This window comes from Lissotriton vulgaris, chromosome 2_2 (genome assembly GCF_964263255.1).
Source record: "Lissotriton vulgaris chromosome 2_2, aLisVul1.2, whole genome shotgun sequence".
Taxonomy (NCBI): Eukaryota; Metazoa; Chordata; class Amphibia; order Caudata; family Salamandridae; genus Lissotriton; species Lissotriton vulgaris.
Genome location: NC_141688.1, coordinates 318,870,388 through 318,894,231, shown reverse-complemented (window position 1 = coordinate 318,894,231; position 23,844 = coordinate 318,870,388). Strand labels below are relative to the sequence as shown.

Sequence of the window (23,844 nt, the reverse complement as noted above, 5' to 3'; positions counted from 1 at the left end):
TAGCAAAACAACTCTCTCGTCATATCAAGGACAATGATCTTCTTGACAATTGCCAGTCTGGCTTCATCCAAAACTGCAGCACTGAAACAGCCCTACTGCAAGTGGTTGATGACTCACTGAGGATACTCGATTCGGGGGGGTCCTGTCTTCTAATTCTCCTTGACCTCTCCGCAGCCTTTGACACTGTCAATCACAAAACCCTCCTCAATATCCTTCAACAGCGAATGGGCATGGAGGGCACTGTGCTTAAATGGTTTGCATCCTTCCTCTCTGACAGATCCCAAATGATCAAAATAGTGAACAGTCTTTCTCCTCCTGTGGCGGTAGGTCAGGGTGTTCCTCAAGGTTCTATACTTGCACCCACTTTGTTCAATCTCTACTTAGAACCACTGGGAAACCTCCTAAGCAAATCCGGGATTCACTATCATCTCTATGCAGACGATACTCAACTCTACCTCAAGGTTGCCTCCACTCATGATCTCTCCTTCCTAAGCTCTACTCTGGACTACATCCAAAACTGGATGTCAACTCATCAACTGATTCTGAACCCCTCCAAAACTGAATTCCTCCTCTTCTCCTCCTCACTCTCTCCTCCCCCGGTCCAATCATGGATGGATCAGATGAATCTACTAAACAATAAACCCAGCATTGTCGACAGCGCCAAATCCCTTGGAGTCATTCTAGACAAAAAACTCAACCTAACTCCCCACATCAATTCTATTGCTAAATCTGCTAGTTACCAACTGCGCCTTCTTTGGGGAATCAGACGCTTCCTTCCGGAGCAGGACCTCATCACCCTGGTGCAATCGCTGGTCCTCTCCAGACTTGACTATTGCAATTCTCTTCTTACTGGCCTCCCCAAATCTCACCTGTCCCCACTTAAGTCTGTTTTCCATTCTGCAGCTCGCTTCATTTATGGGGCCAAAAGAAGCGATCACATCACACCAATGTTATCCACCCTCCGCTGGCTTCCCTTCGAGGCTAGAGCTATCTACAAGACCGCTTGTATCACCCACAAAGCCTTGCACTCCTCCTCTCCTCGCTACCTGGCGAATAAACTGAAACTCTCTGGAGGCTCTAGACCTTCACGCAATGCGGAGAATCTACTACTTGAACCTCCCACTTTCAAGAAGGAGAGAACAATGGCCCAATCCTTTTCAGGCAACGCAGTGAGAATCTGGAACTCCCTTCCGCCTCAGCTCCGGACCACCGCCTCCTCCCAGGCCTTCAAAAGGGACCTCAAAGTTCTCCTCCTCCAGAGACACCTCCAAAAGTAATTCACGTCCTCTTGTTATTTGGAGGAAGGCTTCCCACTACTGATAATTTCCACGACCATGGAAGCGCCTTCCCAGTGTATCCCTGGGGTTGGAGTGTCTGCCTCTTTGGAGTATTTTCCATGTACCTGTGTTTTGTGCCCTTTTGTAACATGCACACACCACTTTGCCCTTGTAACACACGATTTGCGACCTTTCACATGTTTTTACCTTTGATACTGGCACAAGTGCCACCTCTGCCTACATAACACTTGTTCTTGTGCCGGAGTGTCTAGCACCTTTTGCAGTATTATACCCCAAATGATACTTTGTCTTCTCTTGTAACTGCACACTTGTCACTTTTTTTCCTCCTGTGCACTTTTTACTACCTCATGTATTTTTGGATGCGCACAATTTTTACTTCCTCATGTATTTGGTTTGCTCACAATTGTCACTATTACCTTTACTACCTCATGTATTTTTGACTGCTCACAATTTTTACTACCTCATGTATTTTGTTTGCTCACAAATGTCACTATTACCTTATGTACTGTAACGTATGCGTTTAAAATCTGTTTTGTAATGTTTCTCATTATGTTTCATTTCTGTTCCTTATGTGAAGCGCTCTGACACCTTCGGGTAAAGTCCGCGCTATATAAAAATGCATAAATAAATAAATAAAAAAATCCGTTCTTGGAATGTAGAGCTGTAGTCTCATGCGCCACCCGCCTCCCCTGGTACCTATACCTGTTAGTTACATCTTAGTAACATATATACATGGACATCTTACTACTTTTATTAACTCCATGATCACCCTCTGCGGCAAACAATCGAACAATGGGGTCTATGCCCATGCACACTTTCACCGAATGGAGGAGTCTCCTACCTCGTGACTGGAAAAGACTTCTTCAAACAAAGTGCAAACATCCAGACCCAACATTAATTAGCAGGCTAACAACAGATGCATGATTAACAGGCCATGTGGATTATGTGAGAAAGTGCCCTCCTTGCCTGGTATACCCCCACTTTTTGCTGAATTGCTGATGTGCTTTGACTGAGTGTGCCCTGGGCTCCTGCCAATCGGGTACCCAGGGCCTGTGTTCCTTCCCTAAAACTGCATTAAAGCCTAAACCCAATTGGCATCTTTGGCCACAGGTCAGCCCCTGGTAAACGGTATCATAGGTACCCGGGGCACTGTGACCAGAGAAGACCCCTAAGGGCTGCAGAACTTATTGTGCCTCCCTTAGAGGCCCTGTACCCTGACACTTACTGCTTTGGCTAGCTGCGTGTCCTGGTGTAGAACTAAACAGGCGACATGGCACCCATCCATGCGTGCCATGCCCACAAAACACTGCCCTTGCATACATCAGTCACTCCTCTAGCTGGGTGCCCTATGCCAGTGGTGAAGGTACAGGTGCATGAGCCCTGTACCCCTACAGTACCCAAATCCATTCCTGGGCACTGAAAGTGCAGTGCTGCCATTAAGAGCATATGGTGCTGGGAGTTTATCAGGAACTCCACAGCACCATAATGGCTTTACTAAAGACTGAAGTTTGGTATCAAACTTCTCAGCACATTAAACCCATACTGATGCCAGTGTGGGTTTTAATGTAAAATGTACAACAGAGGGCGTCTTAGAGAAGCCCCCTGAAACTCTACCAACTCCCAGTGACCTGACTGAGTGGCTGCCGAGGCTGCCACCCCCAGACATGTTTCTGGACCCCTGGGTTGAGAGCCTGCCGTTCTTGGGGCCTGACACAATGCACATCCTGGGACGAGGTGCCAAGCCGCCTCAGGATGGGCAGGGTTCACGAAGGAGAAGGTTCAAAGTCATACTGCCTTTGTGAGTCTCTCCAGACCACTTGCTGTACTCAGCAACTAGTCCCCACTGGTTCTACCCCCCACTTTGGGCGGGGGATCCGGCGGGAAAAATAAAGTGAGGAAGAGAGGTGTGCCCACCTCTGTCAACTCCACCCTCAGGGCGGGGGAGGTGAGAAGCACAACCTCAAATCCCTGCCATCTTGAGGATGGGGTAGAACCCAGCTAACCAGGGACAGGCTCCTGCCCTCCTCCCACTTTAGAGTGGCGTAATAGGGGGTGTACCCACCCCAGGGAAGGTACGCATTGGTCCCTGACCTCTACCTACCTATAACTCCCCTAAATTTTGTATTTAGGGATGCCCTGAACCTTCCTTCCTCAGATCCCCATTCCGAAACTACAAGAAGAAAGACCTGCAGTGCAGCTGCTAACAAGAGGATGACACCAACTGACTAGGCCCCAGTCCTACCGGCCTGTCTACCCTCGAACCTGCTCCTCCCACACCCCGGCGTTTGTAGTGGTCAGCAATCTCAAACAAGCATTGGAAATGCAATAGGTCTCGCATTAGAAGAGTTGGAGTTATTGGTCTTGTAAATGACATATTTTATTTATTTGTTGGTTTTTAAAATTGCTAAATTGATGGCTTTGTCATTTACAATGCCAATAGTTATAACTTTCGCGAATGTGACACCTATAGCATTTGGAATGCAACATGTTTTGTATTTACGTGACTTAGATGGCAGCTCTGGTCGTTAGGCCACATCTCTAGAGAGCAGGAGAGTGCAGCAGGGGAGAGAAGCACAGCAATGCAATAGGTCTCGCATTAGGAAAGTTTGAGCTATTGGTATTGTAAAGGAGACATTTGTTATTTATGTGCTTGTTTTGGAAATAGCGAATTAATAGCTTTGTTATTTACAATGCCAATTTTTATCTTTCGCAAATGTGACACCTATTGTAACACAATATGTGTTGTGAGGGTGAGTGAGGGGTTGAGGGTGAGGGGTTGAGGGTGAGGGGTTGACTGACTGTAGTATGGCGGAAGAAGCTGAACATAATGGCCATATTGAAATGTTTACGTGTTTCGCTATTTTAAAAAAGCGATACACTCAGAAATAAGTTAAACAAAGCAAGGTAATTTTTGTCTAATACATTAAATGTAGATTTATTTTTGGTATTTAAAAAAAAAAAGGATAATTCTGTACATACAAGATTAGAAAAAGAAAAAATACATACTTTGAACGAACAGTCGTTGCTTTCATATATTAAACTAATCACAGAACTCTAACAGAATAATTTTTACAATAAGGCGTTGCCAAAATATGTGGTATTAAACTACTGGCCTGTCCCTCTGTTCACCCTAACGGGCGAATCTTGTATACCGTACATTTCCTTGACTCAGAGAGCACATACCGACCGTCACACACGTAAAGGACTCTTTCAATATGTGTTATCAAATGTTATACGGCAAGTAGAAATGCTACGTTTGAAAAACTACCAACATCCAAGTGGAAACGCTTTAAGGGCATAAAGATCGTGGTTTTTATGCTGTTACATACAAAATTATGAAACACAAATATCGGCCGAAATATTTAAAATATTATACTAAATGATGGAAACAGGTAATAAAAACAGATTTATTACATAAAAAGCGGTGTGGAATCTTGCAGTATACGAATATGATCAGTTGATGTGCCATTTACATGACTGAAAGCTACATTCAAACATGGCGGCTTCATTTGACTTCTTACGAATAAGGTCCTCTGCGTGCTAGTCTCATTGTAGGTACATGGCTTTAGGGAGAGGGAACAGACGGAGGGAAGGCAGATAAGGGGAGGGGGGAGGAGAAATGCGACACGGCGGGCAGGGGAGGGGGCGGAGCGGGGGCCTGGAGTGCGGCTGAGGGAACTGATGTGCACGCGCTTTTAAGCTCAATGCGCATGCGCATTGAGCTTAAAAGTCACGGGCACTGCAAGGAATCGCCACGATTCCTTGCAAGTTGGATAAAGAGTGGATAAGCCCCCATAGTCTCGCTTGCTCGATGCGCATGCGCATCGACAGGCGAGACCTAAAACCCAGGAGGACTGGACTGCCTTGCTCAACTAAAGACTGGGACTCCCACAAGCAGTGGCTCTGCTCAAATATCTGCGGCTTCTGGTGCCAACCGTGAATCCAACATGCTCTGCACCTGCCGACCCGGCCCTTGTTCGAGTGAACAAAGACCACGAGGACGTCCCCCCGGCGACTGTGACCAAGAATCCAGCACCCAGTGACTCCCCTTGACACACTGGACGACGCCTGCAGCCTCAACACCAGGGACCCATCTAACCGTGACGAGCAGAGGGTAAGATTTGCTGATGCCTAAAGACACCCTGGCGCCCCACGGCCCCCTGTGCCCAACACCTGGGTGTCTACCCAACCTACAGCTTCCCAACTTACCCCTCTAAGTGATGGTCACACCTGAAGAATCACTGTCCCAGAGCTTGCAACCTTTGTTCGTCTTGCTGCTTTCCCATTGAAATCCATTGGGCGCCCGAAGGCCTAAAGCACCCTGCACACAGCCGCCCCAGTGTTGCTGGGAGTATACCAACTGTTCTCTTCGACTTCCCCACTTGCCCTGAGTAAGTGACCAGGAGCTTTGCTCCCACAGCCTTGTAGCCTGCCTGCTAACAGCCACCAACCAAAGGCCCCCTGCCCGCCATAGGCTAACATTAGGCCTACTCTCTCTGCACCCGGCTGCCCCTGTGCCGCTGAGGGTGTAACTACAGCACAAACCTGAACCTGGGAGACCCCTGAGTCTTGCCCTAGAACTTTAACTCTGCCAACCGAGTACTTAGCTAAAAGCTGATAACTTACATTTTTCCCATAGGGTAACATTGACTGGTTTTCACTTGGAAATTCTTCTAAGTGTTGAGTTTTGTAACTTTGAAATATTCACTAAAATCATCCAATTAACGAAATTACTCACCTGTAACCAGGAGAGACCCCAGTGCTGGAGTTAGGTACCCAGTACTGCCCAGAAAAAGTGATTACAACTGGTATTTTCTGATAACCAGATTTTCCTCCTTAGGATAACATTGCCTGGTTTTTACCAGAAATTCTTTTCAGTGTCGATTTTTTTCCAACATACAAATATTTCTTAAAAATCGCCTGTTTAACAAACTATTTCTGTCAACTGTTTTCAGGAGATGTACCATGGCTGAATCCAGGATCCAGCCCCGAGAAAGGAAAACGTTTGTAAAGTAAATTATATTGGAGTTTGCTTACAAATCCCGTTGAGCTCAGTGTTATGATTGTGTTAAGTTTGTGTTGCCAGTTGCAACCCTTGTGTCTTATTGCATTCAAGTCTATTGCTCATGGAAAGTATTCAACTATAGCCTCTCATGTTAAAGTATTTTTATTCCAACCTGTGGTTCTAAAATGAAACAATACATTTTTATATACAAAACAATTGGCCTAGAGTTCAGTTCTTGTGTGCGAGACCATTTGCTGACTGAGTGGGTACATCAAATGCTTTACACTGTCCTCCGATACTTCCTTACTGCTCGACCAAGCTACAACTTTAGAAAGTTAGATATAACCTTACTTTAACCTCTGCCAAACCTCTGGGGACTGCTGGACTCTGTACACACTGTACCTTACTTTGGTGCAGTATATACAGACCCACTTTCTTACACATTACCTACAATGGTTGGAAGCACAGTGTTTCTTAAAACCCCTCACACACCAAAAGGGCCCTTGGTGTCATGCTTCATCATAGGGGTCTTTGCGCCCCGCTGCGGGACGCGGCGTGCTACGACCTACGAATACGTGGGAGCACTGGTATCGCAGACTAAGTGTGAACGAGTGAGTGGAAGGAGAGCTCCTATGGAGTAGAAGGTTTTAATATTCCGTGGGGCCCGTATTGGTATAATAGTGGGTCAATGTGCAAAGCCTCCTGTGCTGCTTCTTCAGGACAGGTTAACAGATCCCTTCTGCTCTCACATAACTCTTTTGACAATGTCAATTGTTATAAAAGTGGTATATATACAGGTTGTGATTGCTACGTGATAAAGACAAACTTTTCTCAATATACAATTTCAAAAGGAATATCCAAAAGGGTAATTTGTTGTATGAAAGGACAATGTCTCATGAGCCTTTTAACGAGGGGGACAAGTTCCTGTATTTGCTCTGTGCACCAGGACACTGCCTCACATGAACGTCTCCTCCTCGCGGCTCTGTTCAAACCAAACACCAGTATTTTCAGTGAAGCCATGATGTAGCTGGTGAACTTGTAGGCATATGTGCCCAGCACATATGCCTAAGACATCAACTCTATTCAATTGTACCATTTAGTAATTGAACTAGACAGCGCTGGGCATATCTGCTCCTGCAGCTATGCCCTCACATGTAATATGTACCATGCCTTAAGGCGACAAGGCCTGTTGTAGGGGTGACTTAGATATATAACAGGCAGTGACTTTGGCATGGTACAGTGTCATGTGGTGTTTTCACTCCTGGTTTGCACCATGACAGGGCTAGTAAAATCAAAAAAATGGTACTAGTCCTGCAGGACTAGTACCTTAAAAAATGTCCTCGACCTAACTGCAACCTGTCTGTGAAAGCGGAGCCAATGTGACAAGATAACAAGATTTAAAGGCATCTTTATTGCTCATTAACTTTGTGGGAAATAAAAATGCCTTTAAATCTTTTTATCTTGTCACATTTGCTCTGTTTTCACAGACAGAGGACAAAAGTTGGTTTGTTTTCCTACTCGCAAGAAAGGGCGAGTAGGACCTAAACAGCTCGATCTTGTTAAATTTAGCTCGACTTTGCGAGCGGACAAGTGGATTTCTCGAGCTCTGCATGAGGCAGTCTGCATGCAGTTTGTGTTCGGTTCCCTTGCTGTGCCTTAAGGCATGCTGCAGCCCTTGGGGACCATATTTAGTACCTAAGACCTAGGCATCAGGAGCACAATTTTCTAGGGACTTAAGAGTGTGCTAAATTCTTGCCAATCGGGTAACAATTTAATATCCTTTTCAAGGAAAAGAATACTGGCACTGGAGCCTAATTAGCAGGTTTCAGTGCACTTTCAAGAGTTGGAAAACCAGCATCTGGTCGCTAAAGCTGGGGTTGGTGGGGCATATTTGCAAATGAGTCCAATTTCCTCCAGTTTGGTCATTGCCTCCATGTGGAGCCACCCTTCCCCAGCTGAGATGCGCATTTAGTATTTTTCTCTTTATACTTAGTCATTTTTGAGGTCGAGGGTAGAGCCAGCAAGCATGCTCAGCGAGGAGTAGGTGAATAGAAGCTCCGCCAACATTTACCATTGTCTGTCCTAAATGCTGGCATGTGATTAGTCAATAGGCTTGTTAATACTTCCTTATTACCTCTTTCTCTTAATTTGTCACCTCCCATAGCAACTGGCCCCTTTACTTCAGTTATTGCATAGTACGTCTTATTTAGACTGTGAGCACTATTTTCTTTAATGAGGTTCTCCTACTGCAGGCAAGACCTGCTTTGGTGCCTTCCTCACTCCTCCTCTAATGTCGTGCCTTCTAACCCCGTCCTCTCTCCATCTTCGTGCCTTCTCCCCCCTCCATCCCGTTGTCCTTGCCTTCTCCCTTTCGCTGTCTGTGCCTTCGTTAGCCTGCCCCTCCCTCCTGTTGTGGTGATGCCTATCATTTGCAATGCAATGTTGCATTGCAAAAGCTTGTTTGTTTTTTGTACATCTACAGGCAGTGGGTGTTTATTTTCAGATTGCTGGTGTTCTGTCTTTGCCTTCAAACTTGATACTGCCATCTAAAAACATTTTTTTTTTCAGTTGAAGGAACTGGAGGAAGAGTGGGTGAAGCTGCCTTCGACTGCCGCAAAGCAGACCCGCTTTCTGCGCTCCCAGCAAGACTTGAAAGCCAAGTTTGAGCAACAGCAGGCAGCTGGCGGTGATGCAGATGCTGGTAAGTCAGTCCCCTGTGGTCATCACTAATGCTTTGGAGCAGCTTCAAGTTTTTTACCAACAGGATTTAATGTAGTCTTAATTTATGTTTTAACTGGCATTAGCAACACTCCTTGAATAGCAAATTAGCAGCATGTGAAGCTTTGACTTCTGTGTATTGGCATTTGTCTTTATTACAGTATTTGTTTAACGGGGACCTAAGCTTATGGGTAACACGGAGCACTTTGCATCTAGAACAGTACAGCGTTGAATATCCTAGCAGCAAAGATGGTCTGGGTGGAGGGAAAATGACAAGCAGTAAAGTACCTCCGCATTAAAATGAAGTTAAGAAAACCTCCGCAATAAAGCAAGAACGGACAAAGCAGGAGAAACATGCAGTACATTACAGCTGAATCTTGGCTAAGGATGCTTGGCAAGAGGACTCGTTCATGGTGCTGAAATTATTTTCAGTTTTGGATTTTCTGTGAAGGGTGTAGGAACCTGCCTCATTTTTGTATGGTTACCCTCAGGTTTTCGACTGATGCTGCTAATTTATTGAATTTAAGTGCACTGATGCCTGCTGATCTGACCTTGGAGCCAGTACTGTGTCCCTAAAATGTATGTTGAATTGGCAGTAACCAATTGGAAATGGCTAACTTAACTTTAGGTCCTAAGCACATGGTACCCAAGGGATGTAAGTTGGGAGAGTACCAGAGGGCTTGCAGCACAGGTTGTGCCACCCTGGAGGTCCCACAAGTAGTCTTCTCCCCCCCCCCCCCCCCAGTCTCTCCGGCAGAGCAGTCGTGCACTCAATGCCACTACTTCTCCTGTTAAATCTGTGCAAGTCACCACTCTGGCAGGCCTACAGAGTCCTAAGACAGAGTGCAACATAGGACATGGGCAGGGCATGTAGTTTACCTGTCCGACAGCAAACTTGCAAAAATGCTGTTTTTACTTGGGAAAGAATTGGTTGTCCAATTGGGAAGTATAGGAATACACACCCCTTGGATGGTACTACCAAAGTCCGCACTCCGAAGGTATCCAACGTTTTATATTAAGCCAGACTTTTATCTGAAGTCTAAACTAATGTGACTTATTGCAGTGTGCAGCTTTTGTATAGCTGTCGTCTTTAAAACCTGTGCCTATCCGGCATATATTGAGCCTGTTCCTTGAGGCAGCTTTCTGCCCTTCTAGAGAGACGTGCAATCAACTCGCGGGAAGAACAATGAGGGATTGCAGGCCCAGGAGGTTTTACCTCCTGACTGCAGGAGGCCATGTGGGGGTTATCCCCAAAAGGCAGGCCTTTGTTACATTAGGGAGAAGGGCTGCCCCTTTGTTTAGGCACAGAATAACATGGGGAGCGAAGGGGAAACCAGTTGCGAACGTTTTTCACAGGGGCATAGTCCTGATTTAGCCACACTCCTGGGGTAGGCTTGAGAGGTCTGATCACCAAGAGAATGGTCTCGCCATCTTGGGAGTCGGCAGAATGGTGCATCCTCGGATAGCCAGATGACATACTGTGAGAAAGTGCCCCCTTTCTGCATGGTTGCCCCCACTTTTTGCTGAATTGCTGATGTGCTTTAACCGAGTTTGCCCTGGGCTCTTGCTGATCAGGTACCCAAGGCCTATGTTCTTTCCCTAAAACTGCATGGAAGCCTAAACCCAATTGGCATCTCTGGCCACAGGTCAGCTTCTGGTAAATGGTACCTCAGGTACACAGGGCACTGTGACCAGAGAATGCCTCTAATGGATGCAGCACTTATTGTGCCACCCTTAGAGGCTCTGTACCTTGACACACACACTGCCTTTTCAGGCTGCGTGTCTTGGTGCAGAACAAAGTGAAGTCAACATGGCACACATCCCTGTTTGCCATGCCTGCGACCCACTGCCAACCTTTTTATATTCCTGTAATGCCCCTTAATCTAGTTTTTAGATGCACCCCAGAACCTCTCTTCCTCAGCCAAGAAACCAGAAGAAGAAAAGGGCCGAACAGCCGTTCTGAAGCTAACCAGAGAAGGACCCCTCCCGGTCTGTTCTCACCTTGAACCTGCAGAAGCGAAACTTCGGTGTGTCCAGCAGCCTCAAGAGCCCTGAGGACCTGCCCTGCCTTCAACAGAAAAGACTGTCTTCCATTAACACCGGATTTGTTCAACACACTCCAGGTCCGCCAAAGTTCACAAGTCTGCACCAGACGCCACGGCTCGAGTTAGAGTAGCCCAACACCAAGAGGAAGTCTTCCCAGCGATCCTGCCCAAGATCCGGTGACCCCTGACCTGCCTCCATCTGACGACTGTAGCCTCAAACCGCGACCAGGAGCTGGTAAGAAGTAAGATCCGTCCCTAAAGGGCATCCCTGCACCAGATGCCCTACAGCCTTGGGTGGCCCAACCGACGGCGCCTAACTGACCCCCAGCATCCCAAATTACCTATCGAAGTGGTGTTCGCACCCAGAAGACCTTCATCCCGACCCTGCAGTGTGCTTGCAAACCAGAGACTCCCCTTTGAAAGCTACAAGGCTCCCGATGCCAAAGCAGCACTGTGCATTTGGGCAATCCAGTGCAGCGCAGGGTGCATCGTTTGTACTGGCCTACACCCCCATTTGCTCTGAGCTGAAGTCCAGGAGCTTTGCTCCCACAACCCAGTGGCCTGTTTATCAACAGCCACCAACCAGAGGCTCCTGTCACCCATTGGATAACATTTGGCCCAGGACCCTGCACCCGGCCACCCTAGTGCCGCTGAGTGTCCAACAAGAGGGCATCCTTGACCTTGGGGGACCCCAGAGTCTAACCCTAAAATACAAACTCTCACAACAAAGTACTTATCTGTTAACCGATAACCCTAATTTCCTCCATAGGATAACATTGATTGTGTTTTTGTGAAAGGTTTCGAAGTGTGGAGTTGGAAAATCTATAAACACCTTTAAAACTGCAACTCAATAACAAACACTTTTACTTACCTGTTTACAGGCAATGTCCCAGTGCAGTATCCAGGTATACTACACTGTGCAAGAAAGGTAATCTGTAAAGTAATCTACTTGACATTCTACTAAAAAGCCTATGTAAAGTATATGTACAGTATATCAAAAGCATTGTATTACAAGTAGCTCTACTGTGAGAAAATCAAAGTGCATTTACAATTGCAATTAAAACTGTTGACAAACTGGATTCCTACTGTAAAGTCTTTATTGCTTACCTGTGCAAGGCTTGCTTAATTCTAGAAATTAAAATAACTAAATATTTTTATACAAACTCAATTGATCTGAAGTTCAGTCTTTGAGTGTGATATCATTTGCTGACTGAGTGTGTACAACAAATGCTTAATACTACCCTCTCATACAGCATTACTGCTCAACCACACTACCACAAATAGAGTAAGGTGCTATCTACTTTTACCTCTGCCTACCTTTGGGGTTCCACTGGACTCTGTGCACATTATTGCTCACTTTAGTATAGTATATACAGAGCCAGCTTCATACAGTGCCACACTGATTTTGCACCTGGCCACCCTTCTGGTGTATTTTGTCGCTTTGCCCCCCTCCCCGCACCCCCCCCCCGCCCCCCCCCCCCCCGCCCCCACCAACAGATTTTTTCCTACAAGCAGCATTGCTCTAGGCACCCCCAGTTGTCTTTGAAAAGCAATTCACTGGACTCCGATATTGACCTCTGCACTCTGCCGCCCGTGCAGTTAGTGGTGCAGTTTTGGTACTTGTGAGAAAGTGCCAACTTTCATGCATTGGCATGCCCCCACTTTTTTCTGACTGCTGATGTGCTTTGACTGAGTGTGCCCCGGGCTCCTGCCAACCAGATACCCAGGGCCGGTGTTCCTTCCCTAAAACTGTTACAACTAAAACCCAATTGACATCTCTGGCCTCCTGTCAGCCCCTAGTAAATGGTAACCAGGGCCTGGTGACCAGAGAAGATCCCCGAGGGCTGCAGCACTTATTGTGCCTGTGCCACCCTCAGGGGCCCTGTACCCTGACACCCACACACTGCCTTTGCAGGCTGAGTGTCTAAGTACAGAACTAAACAAAGCGTCTACATGGCACACATCTGTGTGCCATGCCCACAGAACCCTTTGCCCCAGAATATTTCAGTCACCCCTCTAGCTGGGTGCCCTATGCCTGAGGTGTGGGCACAGGTGCATGAGCCCTGTGCCGCTACAGTACCCAGGGCCATTCCTGGGCACTATGTGCAGTGCTGCCATTAAGAATATATGGTGCTGGGAGATCGTCATTACGAACTCCACAGCACCATAATGGCTACGCTGAAGACTGACAAGTTTGGTACCACTGATGCCAGTGTGGGATTTAATGTAAAATGCACCAGATAGCATCTTAGAGATGCCCCCTGAAAACCTAACCTACAATCCACGTCTGGGCTGAGAGTCTGCAGAGGCTGCCACACAGCAGACATGTTGCTGGACCCCTGGGTGTAGAGCCCCCCGCTCTCCTGGGCCTGCAACCATGCTCATCCTGGGCGAGGTGCTAGGTCTCCTCCCCCAGGATGGGCAGGGGGAAGCTTCAAAGGCAGGTCGCCTCTGTGAGCTTCTCCAGACCATTTGCTGTAGCCAGCAACTGGCCCCCACCAGTCCTGACCCTCCACTCTGGTGGGAAGACTGGCAGGAAAAACTACGTCAGGAAGGGGGGGGGGGGGGGTGCCAGCCTGTGCCAACACCACCCCTCAGGTGGTGGAGACTAAGTGAAGCAAGACCCCGGGCTCCCGGCCATCTTGAAGATGGGAAGCCCTGTCCAATTTTTTTTTTTTTTTCTTTGTCCAATCACAGCTAGGCTCCTGTCCCCCTCCCACAGGAGAGGAGTAGGCTAGGGGTGTACCCACCCCAGAACAGGGACCTATTGGTCCCCGTCCTTGCCCTACCTGTAACTCCCTTAAATTCAGTTTTTAGGGCCTCCCTGAACCTTCCTTCCTCAGATCCCGATAAGAAAAGATGACCAAGAAGAAGACCCGCTGTGCAGCTACTAACAGGACGACAACAACTGACTTTGCCCCAGCCCTACCGGCTTGTGGATCCTGGAAACTGCTCCCGGCGACTCCTGCGGACAGCAACCGTGGAACACTCAGAGGACCTGCCTGCCTTGACCCTCTTGAAGCATGGGACTCCCATCAGCAGAGGCTCTGCTGCAACACCCCTGGTGCCAGCCAGGACGCTCCAGACCAGCCCACTCTGCACCTGCCGAGACCGGCCTGTGCCCGAATGATCCAGGACCACGCGTGCTGGGACCCAAATTCCAGTGCCCAAAGAGCCTCCTCTACGACCCCGACTATGCCTGCAGCCTCATTAGAGGACCCCTCCGACCACGACCAGGGGGTAAAACACCCCGGCGCTGCATGGCCCCCTGTGCCCAACTCCTGGGTGGGTGCCTACCTAGCGTCCAAGATCCCAACTTACCCTTCTAAGTGTTGGTCGCTCCAGAAGATCTTTCGTCCCCGAACCTGCAGCCTTTGTTCCCTTTTCAAGTTCCTCATTGAATAACATTGAGCGCCGACTACTCAAAAGCACCCTGCACCCTGCCACTCGAGTGCCTCTGGCAGTGCAACCTGTACCCTATCCTACTTCCCCATTTGCCCAGCTCCCCCAGCCGCGTGGCCTGCTAGCCAGCAGCCACCAACTGGAGGCCCCCTACCCCCAATTGGATAACATTGGGCCTAACTACCTCTGCACCCGGCTGCCCCAGTGCCGCTGGGGGTGAACCAACTGTGCTTACCTGACCCTGGGGGACCCCTGAGTCTATGCCCAGAATCGTAATTTACCAGCCAAGTACTCACCTGGAATCCGATAACTCACTTACCTGCCTTTGGATAACATTGACTGGCTTGACTGGAAAACATTTCTGAATGTGAAGTTTTGTAACCTAAAAATATTCATATAAAATCACCTGAATTCTGAAGTACTCACATGTGATCAGGGGAGGAGCCAGTACTGTACCTTGTAGCCCAGTACTGAACCGCAAAAGTAATCCTTACCAGGTTTACTAGTAATCCTGTATTTTCTCCATAGGAATCCATTGTCTGCTTTTCTATGAAATTTCTTTTAAGTGTCTACTTTTAAAAACTTTGAATATTCTGTAAAAATTATACTAAATACTGAAACGCAATTACTCACCTGTTTTAAGTTGAGACCACAGTTCTGGCCCCAGGAGCCCAGTACTGGATTACAAAAGTAACAAGATCGTACTTTACCTGCAACATTGAATTTTCTCCCATTGGCTAAAAGTGCCAGTTTTTCATTGAAATGTTTCTATGTGTGAACTTTTAAAACCGCTTTATATTCCTGAAAAATCACTACCATAACTAAAACGATTTTACTAAATTGGTTTCAGCTTAGAGACTCCCTGGACTGTACCTATGATCCAGTCCTGCAATTACCAAAGTAATCTACAAAGTAATAAACTGTAGCTATATGATGAAAATCCATTGAGCGCAATGATATAGTGTCTAGAATTGTGTTGCCTACTGCAACCCCTGTATCTATTGTGTTCACAAAGTTTATTGCCTCTTTGCAAAGTAATTACATGAGTACTCATATCAAGAAAAGTATATTTTTATGCCTGTTGGTTCTAAAAATAAAACACATATATCTGTTGATATAAAAACTATTGGCCTGGAGTTCAGTCCTCGAGTGTGTGAAACCTTTTGCTGATCGAGTGTTTACAACAAATGCTTTACACTGTCCTCTGGTACTGCCTTACTGCTCGGTCAAGCTACCACTTTTGAGAGTAAGGTCAACCCTGACTTTAACCTCTGTTATACCTCTGGGGATTGTGGGCTCTGTGCACACTGTACCTTATTCTGGTCCAGTATATATAGAGCCACTTTCTCACAGTACTCACCTGACTTTTGCCGTATTTTGGTCCTGAAGCCTGGAATTCGAAGTGCATTACTTACCGTGATATTATCTCTATAACATTGAACTGTTCTAAAAATATTGAATTTTTTTTTTAAAGTGAATAATATTTTTTTTTAAAAACGTACTTGCCTTTGTATGTATTTTATTTTAAGACCAAGAAATTCGCATAGCTTGTTCAGGGGGCTTCTTAATATTGTGGAAGGCTTACCTCGTTTTCTTAAGGGATTGTATGGGGTTTGGAGATGGACAACCAGTTGCTTGTGAAGTGTGCATCTGACCTTATTCATGCCGCCTATGGAATCTGATCACTCACCATCCTCCTATTAAAAGTTACTTATTATAATTGACTAGTTTCTTGGTATCTGGCTTCAAGTACTACCCATCTTTCTTCTGTGCTAGGAGGGGATGAGGACGATGAAGCAGTGCCTCAAGTGGACGCCTATGAACTGTTGAGTGCTGTAGAGATTCTCTCCAAACTACCCAAAGACTTCTATGACAAAATTGTAAGTAAATGAGCCATGTTTGGGGCTTTAAAAAAGCTTTTTCATAGCTTAGCGGTTGCTTAAGGGACCTAGTGCTTTCTATTAAAGCTACTGATTAGTAATGTGACTATGCCTTTTCTTGTGTGCTCCTAGGAATAACCAGCATTAGCAAAGCAAATAAGTCTCTAGTTTGAGAAGTCTTTACTTGACTATACCTTTTAGCCATGCTGTACAGCATCCCCGATGTTATGCAGCCCCCGCACTCGTAGCCCCCTCGCATAAGCAGATATACATGCACCCACCTTCTCACTCAGTCAAGGCTCATGCGGCCACTCAGATCCACCCAAGCACTCACCCTCCCAGTCACAAACCCACTTGGACACTAATGCATGTACCCATTCACTCACCCAGTCTTATGTGCTCACTCGGACCCATTGAGACGCTCATACCCCCATACAGTGACTCACAGCCACTCATAGACCCACTCAGACCTATGCATCCAGTTATACTCCCTCATTTACCCACGCAGTGTCACACACATAACCACGCACCCACTGACAGCCACAGACGCTGCTAGTCATAGGTCCACTGAGATACTCATGCACTCACAAATCCACTCACTTGTGCTACCACGCACTCACCCATTTAGACACCCACTTAAACACTCCTCTATCCACTCACGGATCCAGTCATAGTTGTATACTTACTAATGTGCAAAGGCACTCCTGCACAAACAGATTGAGTTAGAGACTTATGCAACCAAAGAACAGACTCCCTTTGACACTGATTCACCCACTCATAGATGTACTGAGGCAGCCATTTTCGTTACAGAAGTATTGTTAGACTGATGCATCGTTCCCAGATCCCCTCAAATACTTATACAGTGAATGAGATACTTAGTGATGCAGACAGTCATAAATTACATTGAAAGTTATGCACCGTTAGAGATATTAAGGGAGTTGTACATGCTATTTTACAGTAGTTTAACGTGAAGTATGGTTCAAACTCAGTCTTTAAATATGTTATTACACATAAATGTGTAAAAATGTTTTTATAAAGCAGCTCAGTTAATGGTGAGATGTGCCCCCACCATCTCTGCATAAACCACAACAGTGTCGACAGACTCCCAGAGACTCTTAAAACTAGTGTCATGCCAACCACTGCCTTCTGGCCAAGGTTAGCACTGATGAACTATTTCAGATATGCCCAGTCTCTGTACCGGAAAAATCTTCAAAGCGGACTGCTGTTGCCCTAGACCTGAGTAGACCTTTGGAACCGAAACCTTCGACTTCGAAAGATAAACCAATATCTACACCGAAGCCAGCTGCCGCAGAGCTCAAGCCTTTTGGGATTGAAAACTTCGGCATCAGAGCCACAAGAAATTCCACCCCCAAACCAACACGTTAGGTGGGGATTGTGGAATCTGTAAGAGGAACATGACTCGACAGAAGCACATCATGATCCACCATGATACTGGATGTATTACAAGAGCCCATGCTGGTGCCTGACCCTCCAAGAAACCACTTTCTTGTGAGGAGGCTTTGGAAGTTCAATTCTAACCACGCACAGGAAGAAAATGGACAAAGCCACAACTCTTTAAATATCTGCTCACCATCTACACCACACAAACTTGAAACTGTCAAATGGTCGCCAAATTACCAACTGATCACAATGGACGTAGTGTCATTGTACAATAACATAGAACATCAAGTAGGAACACAAGCCTGCAAATTCTATCTTGCTAAACGGAACATCCAATATAAAGATCATAATGAAATGCTAAATGAAATGATCTCTTTATGCTTGAACCAAAACAACTACTTGTTCAACAAAAAAGTATACAAACAAATAAAAGGCTGTGCCGTGGGCTTCTCATTCTCGCCGAATTACGCCAACCTGACCATGGGATGGTTCGAACAACATCTGGCGTGGCATACCAATAATTATCGATGGCATGAGTCATCCTGTGGCTTCGATTCATTGATGATCTGCAAATAATTTGGGGCGGCACAACGGAAGAATTTTCATCGTACTTTGATAAACTAAACAATACCACCACAAACTTGAAATTCACATGGGAAATCAGCCCAGAAAGGGTAACATTTTTGGATACAGAAATTTACATCAGAAATGGAACCCTACAAACTACCTTGCATCGCAAACAAACAGCCACGAATGCCATTCTCCATGGTGACAGTTTTTACAACAAAAAGCTCAAATGGAGCATTCCATACGGAGAATTCTTACCAGCCGAGGAAGAATTCCAACGACACAGTAGAAACGCAATCAAAAGATTTAAAGCAAGGGGTTATCCAACCAAGGTGGTAGAACAAAGTCTGAACAGAGTACTCACACAGGATTGCAAAGAAATCTTACACAAAATAAATGAACGACAAGCAAACGCAGATGTGATCCGACTAATAACTACCCATAGTGCTGAAAACAACAAACTGTCCAAAATCATACTGAAGCACTGGCCAATTTTGAAAACCGACCCAACTCTGGCACAAATCATAGGTGATCACCCGAATAGAACATACAGACGGGCAAGGAACCTGGGAGACCGACTAGTGAACAGCCATTACAAAGAAACACCAAAGAATGACTGGCTGCAATGAAAAGGTTTCTTCCCGTGCAGACACTGCAAAGTATGTAAAATTGCAAAACCCACGAAAGAATTAGAGATCAGGAAAGGCACAAAATGGACAATACCCCAACACCTTACTTGCAAAAGCACATATGTGGTGTATTTAATTGAATGTCCCTGCCACAAAAAATACATAGGGAGCACAACCTTCGAAGCAAAAAAGAGAATATTGGAGCACACAAGGGCTAGGACAAACGGAGATCGCTCCAATGCAGTGGCGAAACACATGGAACAATTCCACGACAGTAATTGGGAATCACTCAAATTTTATAGAATAGAACAAATACCACAAACAGAGGAGGGGACCGCCAAAAAAAACTGAGAAGAAGAGTCGAAACACATTATCAACTTCAGGACTCTAGAACCTAGAGGTTTAAACCTCACGGAAGAACTTTATGTACACCTCTAATCTTGTTGTAAGAAGAACCAGAAATTGGAACCCCTGAACTCAGCAAATCAATTATTGCCCACTAGAGGGCAATAACCACAACACAGAAAACAAAAATGAATCTGTGAATGTATTGCTGATAAAACAACAAAAAACTGTGGACTGCACCAAGTGACACCAGACAGTCAACCAATTGTCTCACCTGAGAGACAAACTGTAAAAAACTCACCAAAGAGTTACCAATACCATCTGCATACTACAATATGCACTCTTTCCCCTCCGTGTCCCCCCCCCCCCCCCCCTTCCTTTTAAAAACTTAAGGTCACTAAACTGAGTATGCTGGTGAAGAGGATGTAGTGGATACTACATCAACCAGCATGCATCTAGCTGTAACACAGGAAGTCACATGAGCTTCGGTGTTAAAAAGGAGGACTTTGGAACTGGCTCAACATCCTGTGAACAAGCTTTGCAAGAAACGAAACACGTTGGGTTTTTGGTTGTTGAATAAACTGCTGTACACTAAACGAGACGGTGCGTTTTCATTTATATATACACACACAAAGAGGGGGGGAGGGAGATTGGGTAAAAGATGCGCTAGGGTTGAGGCACCCCTTACTCCCACGTCAAGGTATGGGAATATGAAAACAAGACTTGCTCCCCATAAATATATATAGTTGAGATGGACAACAGAACATAGTAATCCAAAGTAATTAGAATCCAAAATGGTAATCTTGGCAGGTTATAGATCATGCCATCACCAGTGTGCCATACAACACTGTAAAAAACCAATAAATAGTTAGACACTTTAACCCTTTCCATGCTCATGATGAAACTATGGAAATCAAAGTCTTTCAGCACAGGAGGGGAAAACACCTAGCAGCCAAGGTGTTAAATAAGAGTGAATACTATTAGACGTTTGCATAGGTGTCATGGCATTTGTCCATCATTGTAGTTGAATAGAAACCACAAGAGCCACTAAAAAAACTGATATTTTAACTGGAGAACATCTGCAACCGGCCATAAATAAAGACCCTAGTCCCCTCAACATGTAGTTGTAATTTGAATGAACCCACCCACATGCTAGTTGTATCAAGGTAAATGTCGAATCTAGTGCAATTCAAAGACATTTTCCAAATAAAACATGATAATAATAATAAGCGGTCTAAATATGTCACTTACTGCTGATCCCTAGCAATTAGAAGAGTAAGTGAAACAACCAGAATGCTGGGCTTCTATATTGTATTCATCTGTTCCATTAAATATTTGCAATAGCTTGTGACTGGTATATCCTAATATAACAAATTTGTGGCTTGGGGGTAAAAATTGCATGTGCAATAGTACACAGTACTCACTGTTTTACAAACGATAGATGTTAAATTCGATTTATTAATACTATTCCTGAAAAGGAATTTTAAAGCGACCATATTAGCGCAAATATTATAAAATGAACAGAAATCTAATAGGATTGCCCCTGGGATACATGACTCCAATCCACCTGTTAATACAGACCCCAATCTTTATACTGCCAATCCATCTTACCTTGACACTACTACCTACTATGATTTATAAGGTAGAGCAGCCACCTACCATAAAGTGTACTTGCATACAGAGCCCTTAGAGGCTCAAGGGCACGCTCTGCCACATTACTGACGTTTAAAATGTCCCGGTCATATCTAAGGTCATAATGCCAAGGGTAGATATAAAAAATGTAAAGCATCACCTAATGAACACACACACACACATATATATAGATATAAACGTAGACAAATACGGACAGAGACCTGTATGTAGAGACAGACATCTGTCGCAAAGTTAATTTGCACCAGACTCTTTGGTTGTGGTAACACCACGTAAAAGGGCCAATTCACAAACATCTGGTGAAGCACCTACTCCAGATAAGGAGGGTAAAAAAGTTAAAGCAGCAGGTAAGATGTTAGCCGCCCAATTAGCCAATCATTGGCGCATTGTACATTTTATCCGCCTCCTCCCCAGATATGAGCTTACTGGGATGAGATTGGAGAGATACTTCAATACTCACAGATGAACATAAAGGGCAGACCAGATTGCCTCAGAGGATAAATTAATATCAAACACTACAGTTCGGTGTGCACTAGACACTGCCAATAATGCAGCTAGAGGAATACATTTAAGTGTACTATTCTGTATGTGTGCTTGGCTTTGAGTTTTGAACTTGAAGAACAACAAAAACGTCTGCCCCAACCATTTGATGGAGTTCAGCTTTTTAGTCCTCAAGTGGATACTCTCCTTGAGAAGATGAAAGATGAGACGTTAAGGCCTTAGGAGTGCTGCAGACGCCATCTCACCTTGGCTGCTTTCTCTGTTCCTCTTACAGTGGAGGATCAAAGACCACCTACCCTGAAACCTCCGCAGCCGATCAGTGGACTAAAACAATCTCGCCTAGGTGTTGCTACAAAGGCTCATACAGGGGTAACCACACCAGAAGTAGAGGCAAGGGTGGATTTATAAAGACATCTGCCACAACCACAAAGCCCTGACTCCCCAATCATTCCCCCCGATCACACCGCACCTGTCGGGGGTAGACTACAGGGTTTGCTTCCTGCTTGGCAGAATATCCACTTCAACCAGTGGTTGCTAGATATTATCCAACATAGTTATTGTGTGGAGCCCACTTCCTCATCTCCCAAAATTCCACCTCGCAACCACACTTTCCCTGCAATATCAGCAATTGCGCCAGGATTAAGTACAAGCTCTGCTAAAGAAATGAGCTATAGAGCCTGATCCACTCCTCCTACAAGGCACAGGGGTCTATTCACTATACTTGCTTGTTTTCAAAAAGAAAGGTCCCGTAGACCAATCTTGGTCCTCCGACCTGTAAGCAAATACATTCTCTTAAAGCACTTTCACATGGTCACTCTTCAGGATATCACCCTTTGTTACAATCTGGCAACCTCATGGCTGCACTCCACTTAAAGGATGCCTACTTCCATATTCCTATTCACCCAGCAAATTGACTTCACCAACCTAAAGTGACTCAGCGGCAAACAGCCAGGACTTGTGACTCATCAGCTTGCTTTTTCTCTTTAAGACAATGTGGGGAGTGAAATGTAAAATTTCACTTTACCCAGGCTTCTAAAAACTCATTTTATAAGGGCGCTCCTTATAGATAACTGACCCCCCCACCCCTTTATTACCATGGGGTGACCCTGGGGGTCCCTAATATGCAAAAACATGGTAGGTTTTTAAATTTTAAGGGCCCCTACCCCCAAAGTCGAGTTTGGGCACAATTTAAGGTTTAAAAACTGTCCTGGCCACCAGTGCAGCTTTTAAACTGACCTCCTGCTTCAGCACTGCACACATGCTGGTGCAGAGAATCTGCTGGCCTCTAAACTACCCTGCCCCAGGACACTGGGGACTTCTAGGTAGTTTCAATCCCCTGCCCTATTACATACTAGGGGCTTAGGTGGTAGGTCATGCCAACTACAGTGGTACCCCGCCATACTAAAGTGTACCCTAGTGTAGGTTGGGTGTCCTAACTGTGCTAATGTGTTCCTATTGGCTTGGCACTGGCCCTGGGCCTGGTTAAACAGAGCCCAGGGTCAGTCAGTCAGTCAGTCAGTTACCACCAGTTCCAGTCAGCAAAAAGTTGGGGGGTGCCCAGGGCACAGGGTGACTTTGCAACAATATGGTTATATATATTTGTGGCACATATAATAGTGTTTCTGGGGTCCCGCGCATGGGCGGGCATATTGTAATGCTTATGACTTTGATGAGGATACCCCTGGAAGAGAACTAGGATTAAAGGTAAGTAAGTAATCCTTACCACACTTTTCAATCTCTGTAATACACCCCCCCCCCTCCAACCACTCCCAAACAGCTAGGATCTTCTTACTCTGAACCATGGGGAAATCTGACATCCAGACCCCAGATTGCTCAACCTTGCAGTCGGGCACCTTAAGTCTTAGAATTTGGCTACCTCAATCTCCCACAATGTAGCAGCCTACCTACTATGCTGCCAGAAGGTAAAGATTGGTTTACTATTGTCAGTCCAAGCACATTGATCCATTAGCGGCTAAGATATAAGATCTTGTCTGCAACTTATTTCATTTCCATCCATCAGGTGTTGCTTTTATGTCTTTAAGGCTACACCTAACAGAGCTATCTGCATAGCTTCAAAATAGGGAACACACTTCCCTATTCAGGATTCTTGTTGTCAAAACCTTCCTAGAGGCGCTTGTCATTTCTTCAAGAGTTTCACCAGCCCACATGGAAACTCAATATTCTACTATTCAGATTGAGTCCTCCATTTGAACCCCTCCTCTCCGCTGCAGGTTTTATCCTGAAAGGCAACATTCCTAATTGTTATCACTTCACTCAAACGTGTCCCTGAGCTTCAAGCATTAACATTTGTAGATCCTTTCTTCCAAATACATAAGATTATGGTTGTACTTTGCATCAACCCCAAATTTCATCCTAAGTTGGTCCCACAATTCGATCTTAATC

The 23,844-nt window shown here is 45.5% G+C and overlaps 1 protein-coding gene across 8 annotated transcripts in view; it reads left to right on the top strand.

Moving 5' to 3' along the window:
* Positions 1 to 23,844, top strand: part of CKAP5 (cytoskeleton associated protein 5) — a 901,993-nt gene that overhangs the window by 122,687 nt on the left and 755,462 nt on the right. For all 8 annotated transcript variants that reach the window (XM_086959680.1, XM_086959676.1, XM_086959682.1 and 5 more), the window contains exons 6-7: positions 8,872 to 9,004; positions 16,245 to 16,348. In XM_086959680.1, coding sequence (XP_086815806.1) covers positions 8,872 to 9,004; positions 16,245 to 16,348 — 237 coding nt within the window. The remainder of the gene's footprint in view (positions 1 to 8,871; positions 9,005 to 16,244; positions 16,349 to 23,844) is intronic.